At 35.2% G+C, this 13,640-nt stretch overlaps 2 protein-coding genes across 2 annotated transcripts; one reads left to right on the top strand and one right to left on the bottom strand.

Annotated features, from left to right (window-relative positions):
* Positions 1–684: 684 nt before the first annotated feature.
* On the bottom strand, positions 685–3,814 carry LOC143607704 (iron-sulfur assembly protein IscA-like 2, mitochondrial). Its single transcript, XM_077083058.1, has 4 exons — positions 3,617–3,814; positions 2,504–2,628; positions 2,313–2,421; positions 685–889 (listed from the first exon to the last, which is right to left on the bottom strand). The coding sequence occupies exons 1-4, from the start codon at positions 3,785–3,787 to the stop codon at positions 827–829; spliced, it is 468 nt and encodes a 155-aa protein (XP_076939173.1). The 5' UTR covers positions 3,788–3,814; the 3' UTR covers positions 685–826.
* Positions 3,815–4,818: 1,004 nt separating this feature from the next.
* Positions 4,819–12,820, top strand: LOC143607703 (ERAD-associated E3 ubiquitin-protein ligase component HRD3A-like). The gene is made up of 5 exons (XM_077083057.1): positions 4,819–5,487; positions 6,192–6,683; positions 7,850–8,065; positions 9,155–9,478; positions 12,515–12,820. Exons 1-5 carry the CDS (start codon positions 4,930–4,932, stop codon positions 12,815–12,817), a joined length of 1,893 nt encoding a protein of 630 aa, XP_076939172.1. The 5' UTR covers positions 4,819–4,929; the 3' UTR covers positions 12,818–12,820.
* The last annotated feature ends 820 nt before the right edge of the window (positions 12,821–13,640 follow it).

Below are 13,640 nucleotides of genomic sequence, written 5' to 3'. Positions count from 1 at the left end.
CTCTTAAAAGCATTCTAGAATATCATGTATATACTTTGTAACCAACAAACGTTGTCCCCGCTAGAAGTAATTTACATTATAGGCACGTGTTGTGCGGGACATTGATTTAGTCTCTTTTTTACATGTATTTCGTTTCCGTTTCTCTTGAATAGTTCGGTTTAATTTTTCCAAGACGATGATTTCGAAAATGATTGGGTTTTTTTCCTTTTCACCAACTAAATACTAGTTTATAAATAAATGGTAACATTTTAATTAACTAATAGATTTTTATACAATTCAGATCTTTTTTTTATATTCGACTAGCAATTGTTTTACTCAAATGTGATATCTAATGGTGAGGAAACACCTAGTTGTGGTATATTTTCTGTCAACCATGAAAAAGAACTTACAAGATCCTATCAAAATCCTAATAAGTAATAAGATCACATAAAGCATAACTTGTGCTGAACATGTAACATTGGAAGAGACGTTAAATACAAAAAAAGCAGACATACTAAAAGCCCCAAGACATTATTACGATGTGACCAAATTACCCATATTCATAGATGCATCATCACATCCAAATACTAGAAAATACACAAGGAACAACAGCCATAGGCTGAAAATAACCGATTTATTTATGTTGTTTGGACACAAAGAATGCACGCAATCATCCAAAAACATGAGCTGCCAACCAGGATCAAATATACGAAAAGAATATCTAAATAAGTTCCAAGTTCCATAAACAACATGAAATCCACATACAAAATTCAGAGTGTGGTCAATAAATATGGTCTCTAGATAGTGTGTTAAGTTTGTATACGGATAAAAATTGATGGCCCGGAAACTATTTCACCATGAATGAACTTTTACAGCTACAACCACCAACTGCACTTGGATTTTCTGCTACCTGAAAATGAAAGCCAGAAAGTTGTCTTAATATGTGTTTTTGTGGAAATGATTGTTCAAATCATAATAACTAACGTATTAACTAAAACTTCTGACTCATTCTATGTAGAGTACAATGTCACCAACACACAACCCGTATACTTATTCATTTTGTGTCGTGTTAAACCCACTTTGAATCGTGTCATGTTCGGGTCGACCCGTTTTATGTTCATTTACTGATTTTCGAATATGAGTCTTTACTAGTGACTTGGTAACAATTCAAACAATCAATTACTCTGATTCATATGAAACATTTTTGTTATCTATGTTATTTTAACTGTTTTCGTATTTTTATCTCTCATTCCCGTTAACAAACTTGGAGTTTATAAATTTATCTTGAGATTAGAATAAGCAAATGTGTATAATCAGAGAATGGACAGTTCTAACCAGTATGATATTGTTGGAAGTGAAGAATAGGTTCAGAGCAAAATTAATTTCACTTGCCAACAATTATATGATATTTAAAAAATTAGAATATTTAACTTTGAACTTTAACATTTCTCCTCATTAAAATCAAAATATTAACTTCTTTTAAAACTCTTAAACGGGTTAACTAGTCATCCGACTCTTGAACAGGTCGGGTTGACCCAATTTTTGAATAGGTCGTGTTCGACTATTCGGGTTGACCTGTTTAAGAAAACAGGTCAGCCGACCCAAAACCTATTATATTACATGCAAATGAGAAGCAAGCATTAGCTTGTTTTAATTGCATAGTAACGATCTCAATCCCTCATAATGTCTACATGTTTACTTTTTCCAAAAAGAAAGTTGTGTATTCAAATGACATTTTATTGTTTTAATTGCATAGTAACGACCTCAATCCCTCATAATGTCTACAATCTACATGTTTACTTTTTCCAAAAAGAAAGTTGTATATTCAAATTACAACTATGAAACACATGGCCAACTATATTAAAAAAAAATGCTATATTTAATTGAGAAGAATGCATTTACGAATATCTTTTAGTTTTGTTTTTTTAAAACTAAATATGCAAAGGTGTTAAAATTTTTTTTTCTCGACGTTCTGGTATAAATTTTGTGACGAACTGAACCAATACCGATATTGGTATTTGCTTTTATGGTTGTTGATCGATGTAAAACACGTCGGTATCCTTTTAGGCATATCGCGACTTTATTTGTTTCTATGGTTTTCAATCGACGAAAAAAATCGATATCCTTTTGGGAATATCACAACTATATTTCATTGTTTTTTTCTTTTTGGGAATATCACAACTATATTTCATTGAACTGATACCGACCCAAGATGAATTCCCTCTGCATCGCGCGAGGGAATTCGAGTAGTTAAATTCAATCAATTGTATAAACTAATTGATGACATCATTATTATCCAAAGGTGATAGAGAAATGATTCATTTGAAAGTTACCTGAAATCCAGAACGGATCAACTCTTCAACATAATCCACCGTTGCACCTTTTACAAAACCTAATGATATTGTATCAACCACCAATTTAACACCATCCCTCTCAAAAATCCTATATGAAATTAAGCACGCGCTTAGTATATAATATTGTAGTGATCGTGTACAACTATTTAGATACATCATGATTAGCAAACCTGTCATCGTCATTAGGTTTTTCTTCAAGTTCAAAGTTGTATTGAAAACCAGAGCAACCACCTGCCTCTATGCTTAATCGAAGCATTTTCTCTTTAGCTTCACTGGCTTGCAATTCTTTCATCCTCTGTATGATTTAAAAATATAATCAAAGAAATTAAATTAATACTACATGTGTAAAAGATATCAAGTTCTAACTTCAGTAAGTTATTATTGATGAACAAAGCTATAAATTCTTCAAAGTACAAAGTAGTTGCTAATTGCTATAACTTATTGCCAGATTTATATATATCTAGTTATAATATACATAAGACAAGTATATAAACGTCAAAAGAACATGCATAATCCAGAATCCAAATGACATAATTATTGTTTTCTTCTATAGCCATTACGTAGGATTTTGAATAATGCATTATGAGGATCTTGAAGTTCTCAACATATTTCTTGTTTCTGATTTGAACACTCTTCTACTTACGTACACACACACACATATATATGTTACAAGATGCCAATTTTTCAATAATTACGCAAAAAAAAAAAACTAATTGAAACACAGAAGTGGCCTTCACAAGTCTTCAAGATATCTAGTTAATTGACTATGATTAAAGTAATATTCCCCGAAACTAGTGGAATATAACTGCATGAATAACATGATCTGTTTTAAGAATTCAACATGGATTCATCTGACATTCCAAAATGAGTATCTCCAACTGTTGACCAAACCTAAACCGATTGTAACATGATAAGAAACCGGTTTCAAAACGAAATATAAAGCGGTTTTGACTTTTGTTGACCAAACCGATCCGGTTTGTGCACCTCTACTCCAACATGATGCAGGCCTTGGTTTAACTTAATGTTTGAACTTAACAATAAATATATAATAACTGTGTCCAACAAAAGTTATATTCGGTTTCATTAATAATCCAGTCTTTTTGAATAATAACAATATTAATAATTCAATTTTATTGCCAGATTAATGTTGAAAACAAGCCCTAGGGTTTACTTTTAAAGTCAAACTTCAGCTTCAAATTAGGGGCAGTAGCTAGGGATTCAATAAATCATTCAAATCCAAAATCAAATCGATAAAAACCAACAGAGAAATAGAAACAAATTACCCGTACGCAATTATCAGACAAATGAACGGATTCATTGGCGGAAGAAGATTGAGGATCTTTAGCGAGAACAGAAGACGAAGCCGAGCTAAGAAGGCGTGAATTGTGACGAATTCGAGCAGCGAAAATCGGAGCCACACGCTGAATTAACGACCTTGATGGATGATGCATCATTAAATTAATAATAATAATAATAATTATTCGTTCAAACAGTCATCAGCGATTTAGGGTATCCAAAAATGAAGATTGTTTGTTTGATTGCGTATTCGTCGTCGTCAAAGAGGACCGTATCGTATCCTTCCTTTCTATGTTGCTTGTTGACGCCACGAGTCCATTTAATAAAACTGTATACGAACCCGGTTGATCTGATTCGATCCTCCGCTTTAATCACTGGAACGGATTCTATTAGTTCAGATTATTTCTTTCGGGCTCAAACCGGTTTTGACTTACGTTGACCAGTCCCGAAGTAGTTTGGGCAAAAACCTGGTTTGCGTGCCTTTACTTTTTTAAAGGAATTTGAATTGTAAATGAAATGGATTACTTAGAAATTCTATAACGTGTTTGGTTAGTAAATTTGTTGATAGAATTTGAATAATCCTCCCCATATGCACTCAGTTTAGGGCTCGCAAACAAGTTGAATCGGGCGGGTTCAGGTAGGGTCAGAATAGGTTTCGGGCCGCAAGGGGTTCGGGTGAAGACCAATTTTGGGTCGGGACGAGTTTCTGGTTGGACAAGTTTTGAGTCGAAACCGGTTCCAGCCCATACCGGTGCCGACCTGAATTCGTTCCGACCCAAACCCTTTGCAGTCTGAAACTCGTCTAAACCAACCTGTTTAGCTCCGGAATTCGTTCCAACTTGAACACATGTTTGCACCGACCCCTTTCGACCTGAACCAACATTTGAACGCTTTTTTAACTTCGATTTTGAAACCGCAGGGTCTATCCAAACAGACACACAACGTCATGGGATTTAAATTTCAGTTTCTTCAAATTATTATATAGTACAATTACAAAGTTTGGTGCCGCAGAGTCCCGTTGCAGCACCTTATTGGTCATTTTTAGTTTGTTTTAGTTTTGGTCCGTAACAAATGTAACGAAAACCGGCCGAACACGTACTTATTGGTCCTTTTTAGTTTGTTTTAGTTTCGGTCCGTAACAAACATAATGAAAACCGATCGAATATCAATTTTATCTTGTTTTACTCACAACCAATCCACCACCACGTCACTTCTGACTAATCCACCCCACACCAAACTTTTTAATCCAACACCACCTTCACCCATCATCTCACACGTCACAAACCACCTCACCGGAAACATGCACCACCGTCATAACCCACCGTCCACCACCTACCTACTCACACTCCTCATCTCCACACTCCTATTATCCAAAACCACCACCGCCCGTCCATTCGTCCTCGTCCTCTCTCAAGACGACCTCAAAGACGGTCCCACCGACGACACTCCGGACGATCCATCCTCCGTCGCCGACTGGGACGAGTTCGGCGAATCGGACTCCCGGTCCGACGAAGAACTCGATCCTGGATCCTGGCGGCCTATTTTCGAACCGGACGAGTCGAATTCCGGTTCGGAGTCTGTAACTAACCCTCAGCTGGAGGAGTATTATTCTAGTGTTAGGAAATTGGTGGATTCTGTTAGTGATGGCGGTAGATCGATGCAGGATGTTGCTTACGAGATTGAATCGGTTGCTGCTACTGGTAATCCGCACGCGCAGTCGTTGTTAGGGTTTTTGTATAATTTAGGGATGGCGAGAGAGCGAAACGGCGCTAAGTCGTTTATGTACCATCATTTTGCTGCGGAGTCTGGTAATACGCATTCGAAGTTGGCGCGGGCGTATACGTATACTCGTCAGGAGGTAATCTGTAATAGTTAATGTTTTGTATGTATATCTGATTGTGTTGAGCTGCCTGTTAGTAATTTACACACACATCATGTTGTTCTGTATGTATATATCTGTTTGTATAGTTTTCTCATTGTGTTGAGCTGCTTGTTAACAGCTAATACACACATTATATCTGTTATGCTTGTATATATCTGTCTGTATAGTTATCCGATTGTATTGAGCTGCTTGTTAACAGCTAACACACACATTATATCTGTGGTGTATGTATATGTCAGTCTGTTATAATCTGATTGTGATGAGATATCTGCTAACAGTTAACAGACACATTATATCTGTATTGTATGCATTTATCTTTCTGTATATATATCTGATTGTGTTGAGATGCCTGTTAACCCTTAACACACATCATATATGTTTTGTATGTGTATATCTGTCTGTATATATATCTGATTGTGTTGAGCTGCCTGTTAACAATTAACAGACACACAAACACTATATCTGTATTGTATGTATATATCTGTCTGTATATCTATCTGATTGTGTTGAGATGTTTGTTAACAGTTTACACACATATTATATATGTTCTGTATGTATATATCTGTATCTGATTGTGTGGAGATCCCTGTTAACTGTTGACACACACATCATATCTGTTTTGTATGTATATATCTGTTTGTATATTTATCTAATTGTGTTGAGCTGTTTGTTACTTGTAGTTACACGAAAAAGCAGTTGTAATGTATGCTGAACTAGCTGAAACTGCGGTTAATAGTTTTCTGATCTCAAAAGACTCACCAGTGATTGAACCAGTTAGAATTCATAACGGCGCAGAAGAGAACAAAGATGCTCTGAGGAAATCCAGAGGTGAAGAAGATGAGGATTTTCAGATCTTGGAATACCAGGCACAGAAAGGAAATGCTGCAGCGATGTATAAAATTGGGATATTTTATTATTTTGGATTGAGAGGTGTTAGGCGCGATCTTTCTAAAGCTTTTTCATGGTTTTCAAAAGCTGTTGAGAAGGGTGAACCAAGATCAATGGAGCTTCTTGGTGAGATATATGCAAGAGGTGATGGAGTCAAAAGGAACTATACAACGGCTCTTGAATGGCTAACTTTAGCATCCAAACATCAACTGTATTCAGCTTATAATGGGATGGGATATTTGTATGTCAAAGGTTATGGAGTTGAACAAAAGAATTACACTAAAGTAAGTTTGCTGAAACTGTTATTAATATAGTACATTTAATGCGTTTTCAGATAGAGTCTAATAAATAGTAGATGGAAACTTGATAAATTGTATTAAAAGTAAATCGTTCTTTACTTCTTTTTGGGACAAACTGTGTAGAAACTAAAAAGCTGGACAATTGGGTCTGAAAGGCATGCTTTTTTGCTTGCTATAGTAATGCATATGTTTAGGTCTGTAAGCGAATCAAACAAACACGAATGGAGCATGTTTGTTTATGTTCAAAAGTTGGACAATTGGGACTGCAAGATCATGTCTTTTTGCTTTCTCTAATACAGCATATGTTTAGATCTTTAAGTGAATCGAACGAACACGAACATAGTATGTTTGTTTAAGTTAGTTCATTTAATTTTAATTGAACAAACGATCGATCACGGACAATTAGAAAAACGGGGTTGTTCGTGTATGCTCATTAAGTAAATGTGTGTGTGTTCGTTTATGTTTGTTTATTTAACTTTACCTGTACAAACGATTGAATACCAACAATTAGACGAACAGGGTTGTTCGTGTCTGTTCATTAAGAAAATGTGTCTGTTCGTTTGCTACTAGGCTAAACAAACATTTCACAAACGTAAACAAATGAAGTAACGAACCTAACTGAACATAGATGAACAAACATAATCATGCGATTATTGTTGGTTCAATTATCTGATTCTAGTTCGATTACCTGATTTTAGTTTGATTATCTAATTCGACAAACAGATTCGATTGTTCAATTATCTTTCATCGGTGTCGATCAAAATTCAAATACAAAATGGGGCTGATATTGTTAGTTTTGGTTGGTCATATATGAAAACTTTCAAGTTTGTAAGGGTATACATGAAATTAATCGAATTTTGGTTGGTAATACTAATAGTAATACTTACCATTAAGTATAATTCAAGTGCCAAAATTTTCAGCAATGCTTTGAATCACACCTATTGTGTCTATAAAACCGATTCTATTAATTTTTCTTCAGCAAAATCTAGTTTACTTATTATTGAACGAAGTGCAATGTATTTATGTATTGCAGTACAACATATTTTGCTTTTTTGTGTGGCTTGTTTCTTTTGTTCTACATAATTCAAACATTAATATTATTTTACTAACAATTGGTGGTGGTGATTTTGTTTTCATTTTTATTATTGCAGGCAAAAGAATATTTTGAGAAGGCTGCTGAACACAAGGAAGCTGGTGGGCATTACAACTTGGGTGTAATGTATCTTAAAGGAATTGGGGTGAAGAAAGATATCAAGGCAGCTTGCAACTATTTCATAGTAGCTGCAAATGCTGGTCAACCAAAAGCTTTTTACCAGCTGGCAAAAATGTTCCACTCTGGTATAGGCCTAAAAAAGAATCTCCCAATGGTATGTGTTCAGTATGGTACATGTTAATTTCTTCATATGTTATCTTTTCATCTGATTTTTGCTTCTATCTGCTTACTATATAAAATTTAGTTTTCTGTTTGTTTAAAAGTTAACACGCAAGTATGAACAAGCCTGAATACATACTATTTGACTATTCCTATAAAGTTCTACTAGATTACTGATTAACTTGTTTTGGGTAAAGATCGTGTGTGTGGATCATTGAGTTTGAAATATGTTTGTTATGTTTTTGTATTACACTTGCATTAATTGATTTAGATACAAGTGGCAATTTCAACAGATATTTTAAATAGTGGGTAAAGTAGGGTTGTATTTGATCTAAAACGGTTCAAATCAGGTAACTGGTCAAACGGGTCATAAGTTATTCCAAGTATAATGCACACAGTCTACTTAATTGTTCAACTTTGTTTTAATTATAGCTCTTGTAATCATAATTAACCTATTAGCTTACTTCTGAATGTTCAAATTCGGGACAAAAACTTTTTGTGCTTCAACCTGGCCTGGCCCACTTGGACCTTTCCTTAATAATGATTCTATGCAACCTGAATCTGCTATGTGTTACCCAACTTGCCACCACTATTTAGTATGCAGCTAAAAAATTATTGTTAGGAAAGCTTAGGGCTGTAAACAAACAGAACCTATTACCTAACCGAGCATGGCCTTGCTCTTGTTCGTTCGCTAAGCTTTTATCAGACAAACGGATGGTTCACGAACACATAACCAGACAGAATTTCGTGTGACAGCTCGTTCGTTAGGGAAATGAATTTGTTTGTGTTTGTTTGTTAACTTTTTAAACGAACTTAATCTACATAAACAAACACAAACAAACCTATAATAATTTGAAAATGAGAAGAAACGAGATTGTGAGAGATCTGAGTTTAGGGCTAGTGTATTAAGTTAGGAAATTAATAAATATAAAATTCAAAAGCCTTTAATGAATGAACATGAACCGTGAACGAATGAAAAGGAGCGAACATTAACAAACATAAATGAACGTAGATGAATGTTTGGTTAATTTACATCTCTAGGAAAGGTACATCTCTTATTATTATTAACAATCTTCAATTTCAGGCAACATCATTGTACAAACTAGTAGCAGAAAGGGGACCATGGATTTCTTTATCTAGATGGGCCTTAGAATCATATTTAAAAGGTGAAATCGGGAAGGCTTTCTTATTATACTCGCGGATGGCAGAATTAGGATACGAGGTGGCACAAAGTAATGCTGCATGGATTCTTGATAAGTATGGTGAAGCGAGCATGTGCATGGGTGAATCAGGGTTATGCACAGATGCAGAAAGGCATCAACGTGCACATTCTTTATGGTGGCAAGCTTCTGAGCAGGGTAATGAACATACTGCTTTGTTAATTGGAGATGCATATTATTATGGACGGGTATGTTATTTTTTATCCAACTGGTATTTTTATTAATAATAAAGGAAGTGTTGATGATAAGCGTTGTCAGGTAACGGGTCAAAAAGGGTTTGGGTTGAAACATTATTTTATTAGGACATGTACAAACATGTCTGGTACCGATTGACCCACAAACACATTTTCACCTTTTTTAAATAGTTAATGCATAATTATGATTACAAAAAAATATTAGGTCGTAATCTGGTCATACACTCATATGGGTCATACTGTGCTATATAATGGGTCGCAAGGGTCAAAACTGTGTTTGGGGGAACACGTTTTTAGCACATGTCAAAATGGGCCTTTGGACTAGGTTTATCTGCACTCCTGCAGCACTTATTTTATATTAAGACCTAATGTGCTAATATGATACTACACCAAAAATATTATTACAATAATAACAATCTAACTTTGAATAAAGTGATTCAGGAGGTTGTGTTGATTATAAATAGACCTTGGTTATTTTCAACCCTTTTGAACTGTTAGTTTTTTAAGCTTACTCGTATGGCCTATTTGAATAGGAAACATCATCCAAATTTACCCATTCGTGAGTAAATGGGCCAATATTGCTATCTCTACTCATGACGTTCAGTTCAAACTTCAAACCTGGGTTAATAATTTAAGCGCTAATAACAAACCATATTTTATAACCATGTGTAGTTTTCGAAGATGGTTCTTGGTTTGTTATCGGGATGATTATGTATTTAGGATTTGGTTTGGAGACTTTATTTCTGAAACTCACCCTTTATTCATTGTTTTATGGGTTATCCAAATCCGTGTCCTTAAAAAATGCTATATATTACCCTTGCCCATTTCTAATCTCCAACACCTTAATTATGGATATGGTACTGATATCTAGTTATGGAACTGTTATCATCCAAACATTTTGATTTTCAGTTACCAATTTACCATCATTGCTTATTTTACTAATTAAACTCTAAATATGCAAGTTTAACAACATACAATCAGAAAACACACACGTGTGTGTATACACTCGACCTTGGTTTTTTAAAAGCGCGTGGAGCTCCAATGCATTTTGATATCAAAAGCCGATATGTGACGTGCAATGTACGATGCGGGCACATCACTTGTGCGAGGCGCCCGCTATTAGAAAAAACACTAAAAATTATTTGTAGTTAATATTTTAAATTGTTAACTTCTAAACACTAAAATATAATATATTCCCATCATCTCTTGTCAGATGTGTTCAATCGATGGTCTAGTTTGTTCAAATACTCGAACCCATTGCTCATTGATGGTCAGATTTGTAAAACTCAGATCCACTGCAATATTGTTGGTCTAATTTGTTCAAATATTGGTCAACTACATAATTCTCGCATCAGACCGCATCATGCATCAGTTTACATCAGACCGAATCAGTTGCATAACTTGCATCAGATGCGCATCAATCGCATCGCTGCACGTGATGCGATCTCATCGGCGCATCACACATTATGCGCTCTTGATGCACACATTTAGAATTAAGATAGGGTGTTCACTTGATAGCTAATATTATGTTGAGAATTGGGCTAACCCTTGTACCAGTTATTATACATTATGCGCTCTTGATACCGCGTTTTTAAATCAAGATAGGGGCACTCATTTGATAGCTTATAGCATGTTTAGAATTGCGTTAACCCTTGTACTAGTCTTTATACATATGCGCTCTTGATGCACGCGTTTAAAATCAAGATAGGGGTGTTCATTTGATAGCCAATAGTATTTTGAGAATTGCGTTAGTACCAGTTATTATACAAATTGACTAATATGGACGTAGATTTCAAATGTTTTAAGACCCACTTTTAAAAAAATATAGGTACTGATAGTCTTTTGTCTAAATGCACGTATGCACATGCACTATATTCATGTGTGCAGACTTTATACTTAAATAAAATTTAGCAAAGAGGAAATAATTTAAAGAAAGGAGTGGGGAGAGAGAAATAAGCTATTCTTTTTTCAATTTTATCCTTTCCATCGATGTGACCCATCGAGTTCATGTAGGACGGTGTAGATGGAAAGCAGCCACAGGTATATTGTGCGACAATAGTTCCCAACTAAACTAAAGGGAAAATTTTATAGGGTTGCGGTTAGACCTGTAAATCTGCAATGCTATATGGAACGGATTGCTGGGCCATCAAGAAGGCACAAGTGCGGAAGATGGAGGTAGCATAAATGAGAATGCTACGTTGGATGTGTGGGCACACAAGGTTAGACCGAATAAGAAACGTTGTGTTTCGGAGAGATTAGGGGTGGCGAACATAGCAGACAAGATAAGAGAGTGGAGATTGAGATGGTTTGGACATGTGAAGAGAAGACAGACGACGAATCCTGTTAGATCTGTAGAAAACATTACTATACAAGGGAGGAGGGGTAGAGGACGACCTAAATTGACGTGGGATGAGAGGATTAAGCATGATTTGATAGACTTAAACCTTTCCGAGGACATGGTTGAAGATAGGAATTCATGGAGAAGTAGAATTAAGGTTAAGGATTTTTAGGAAGAAAGGAATTCCTTAGGGCTTCTATTTTCCTTATTTTGGCCACATATATAGTATTATAATTATTATTAGTATCATTCTTCCCATATATATAGTATTAGTATATTCTTTCCATATATTATTTTATTATTATTATTACTACTACTACTACTACTACTACTACTGTTGAACTTTGATTTCCTTTGTATTGCTTCATACATATGTACTTTAGAGCTGAGGGTCTCTTTGGAAGCCACCTCTTTATCCCTTTGGGTAGAGGTGCGGTGTGCCTACATCCCACCCTCCCCAGACCCTACCTATAGCTTTGCTATTGGTGGGACTTTACTGGGTATGATTGATTGATTGATTGATATATCCTTTCCATCGAAGTGCTATGTACAACTTATGTGGTTTTCATTATTTTTCTGAAATGAAAGCACTTATGTGGTTCGCATAGTTACCCACTTGAAATTATCTTTCTATTTCACATGCCCTTTACATTTGGTTTTAACGTGCAGTATCTTTTTTTTTTTTGGTGTAGGGTACTGAACGAGATTATGATCGAGCAGCAGATGCGTATATGCATGCAAAATCCCAATTAAATGCTCAAGCTATGTTTAATTTAGGATACATGCATGAACATGGACAAGGTCTGCCTTTGGATCTTCATCTTGCTAAACGGTATTATGATCAAGCCCTGGAAATTGATGCTGCTGCTAAATTGCCTGTAATGCTGGCTCTTGCTAGCTTGTGGGTCCGGGGAAATTACGCCAACACTTTTCTTGTAAGTTTGTTTTCTTATGCCAACATTTTTCTAACTTTTCAAACTGAGCCGGTTGGATAATGTGTGCGGATAAACCAAAAACCGGAAATGCTCGAAAACGAACTGTATCTGTAATCGGAAAAAATCGAACTGAATTATGGACTCGGTTTTTGTTCGGTTCGGTTTCGGTTTCACGAATCTTGCTTATTCAGATAACCGAACTGAAATCAATCGAAAACTGGATTAATCAGATAATCAAACCATATAAATCGAATAAATTGGTTTAATTCAGTTCGCTTATTGGTACAAATCTTGCTTTTTTGGATAACCAAACCGAATTGAATTGAAGAAACTGAATAATAGCCAGTTTAATCGGATAACCGAACCGAACAAACCATTGGTTGAATCCAGTTCGGCTATTGGTTTCACAAATCTTGCTTATTCGGACAAATCCGAACCAATTTAATCGAATAAACTGAATAATAACCCGTTTAATCGGATAACTGAACTGTCCAAACCGAATAAATTGTCTAATAAGTTAAATTCAGTTCGGTTAGATGCATTTTTTGTTTGGACTGGTTTGGTTTTGGTACACTAAGCTCACTATTGTTTCTTAGCGTGTTAGTAATATATGATTTTTTAAGAATATAAATTCAAGAATTTTAGTGTGTTGTTAATATTGGCTTACTTTTGACCCGTTTGCTTTTAAGCTGCTCTTCTTATTTTATTTTGTTAGAGATAAGTAACCAAGTCGACCCGTTCATAAGTGAAAAACGAAGTTGGTGGGTTTGATAGTAGGGAATTTTTATACGGGTTGGGTTCGTTCGAAACACTTTTTCTAGTAATTTTCTAGTTTTTAAAAAGAATGATAAAAATGCTACGTTCATAATCATTGGGTGAATTC

Source organism: Bidens hawaiensis, unplaced genomic scaffold (assembly GCF_021521415.1).
Source record: "Bidens hawaiensis isolate Kalapana, Puna unplaced genomic scaffold, B.hawaiensis_p1.1 tig00085545_1, whole genome shotgun sequence".
Lineage (NCBI taxonomy): Eukaryota > Viridiplantae > Streptophyta > Magnoliopsida > Asterales > Asteraceae > Bidens > Bidens hawaiensis.
Note: the sequence above shows the minus strand (reverse complement) of the source record. Positions and strands in the feature narration are given on the sequence as shown.

Bases quoted from the DNA above. Each gene is read 5' to 3' on its own strand.
- LOC143607703 (XM_077083057.1), top strand. From the start codon at position 4,930: ATGCACCACCGTCATAACCCACCGTCCACCACCTACCTACTCACACTC. The intron at 5,488-6,191 runs GTAATCTGTAAT...TGTTACTTGTAG, and splicing joins ATACGTATACTCGTCAGGAG to TTACACGAAAAAGCAGTTGT. The intron at 8,066-9,154 runs GTATGTGTTCAG...CTTCAATTTCAG, and splicing joins TAAAAAAGAATCTCCCAATG to GCAACATCATTGTACAAACT.
- LOC143607704 (XM_077083058.1), bottom strand. From the start codon at position 3,787: ATGATGCATCATCCATCAAGGTCGTTAATTCAGCGTGTGGCTCCGATT. The intron at 2,422-2,503 runs GTTTGCTAATCA...AATTTCATATAG, and splicing joins AAACCTAATGACGATGACAG to GATTTTTGAGAGGGATGGTG. The intron at 890-2,312 runs GTAACTTTCAAA...TTTCATTTTCAG, and splicing joins TGATCCGTTCTGGATTTCAG to GTAGCAGAAAATCCAAGTGC.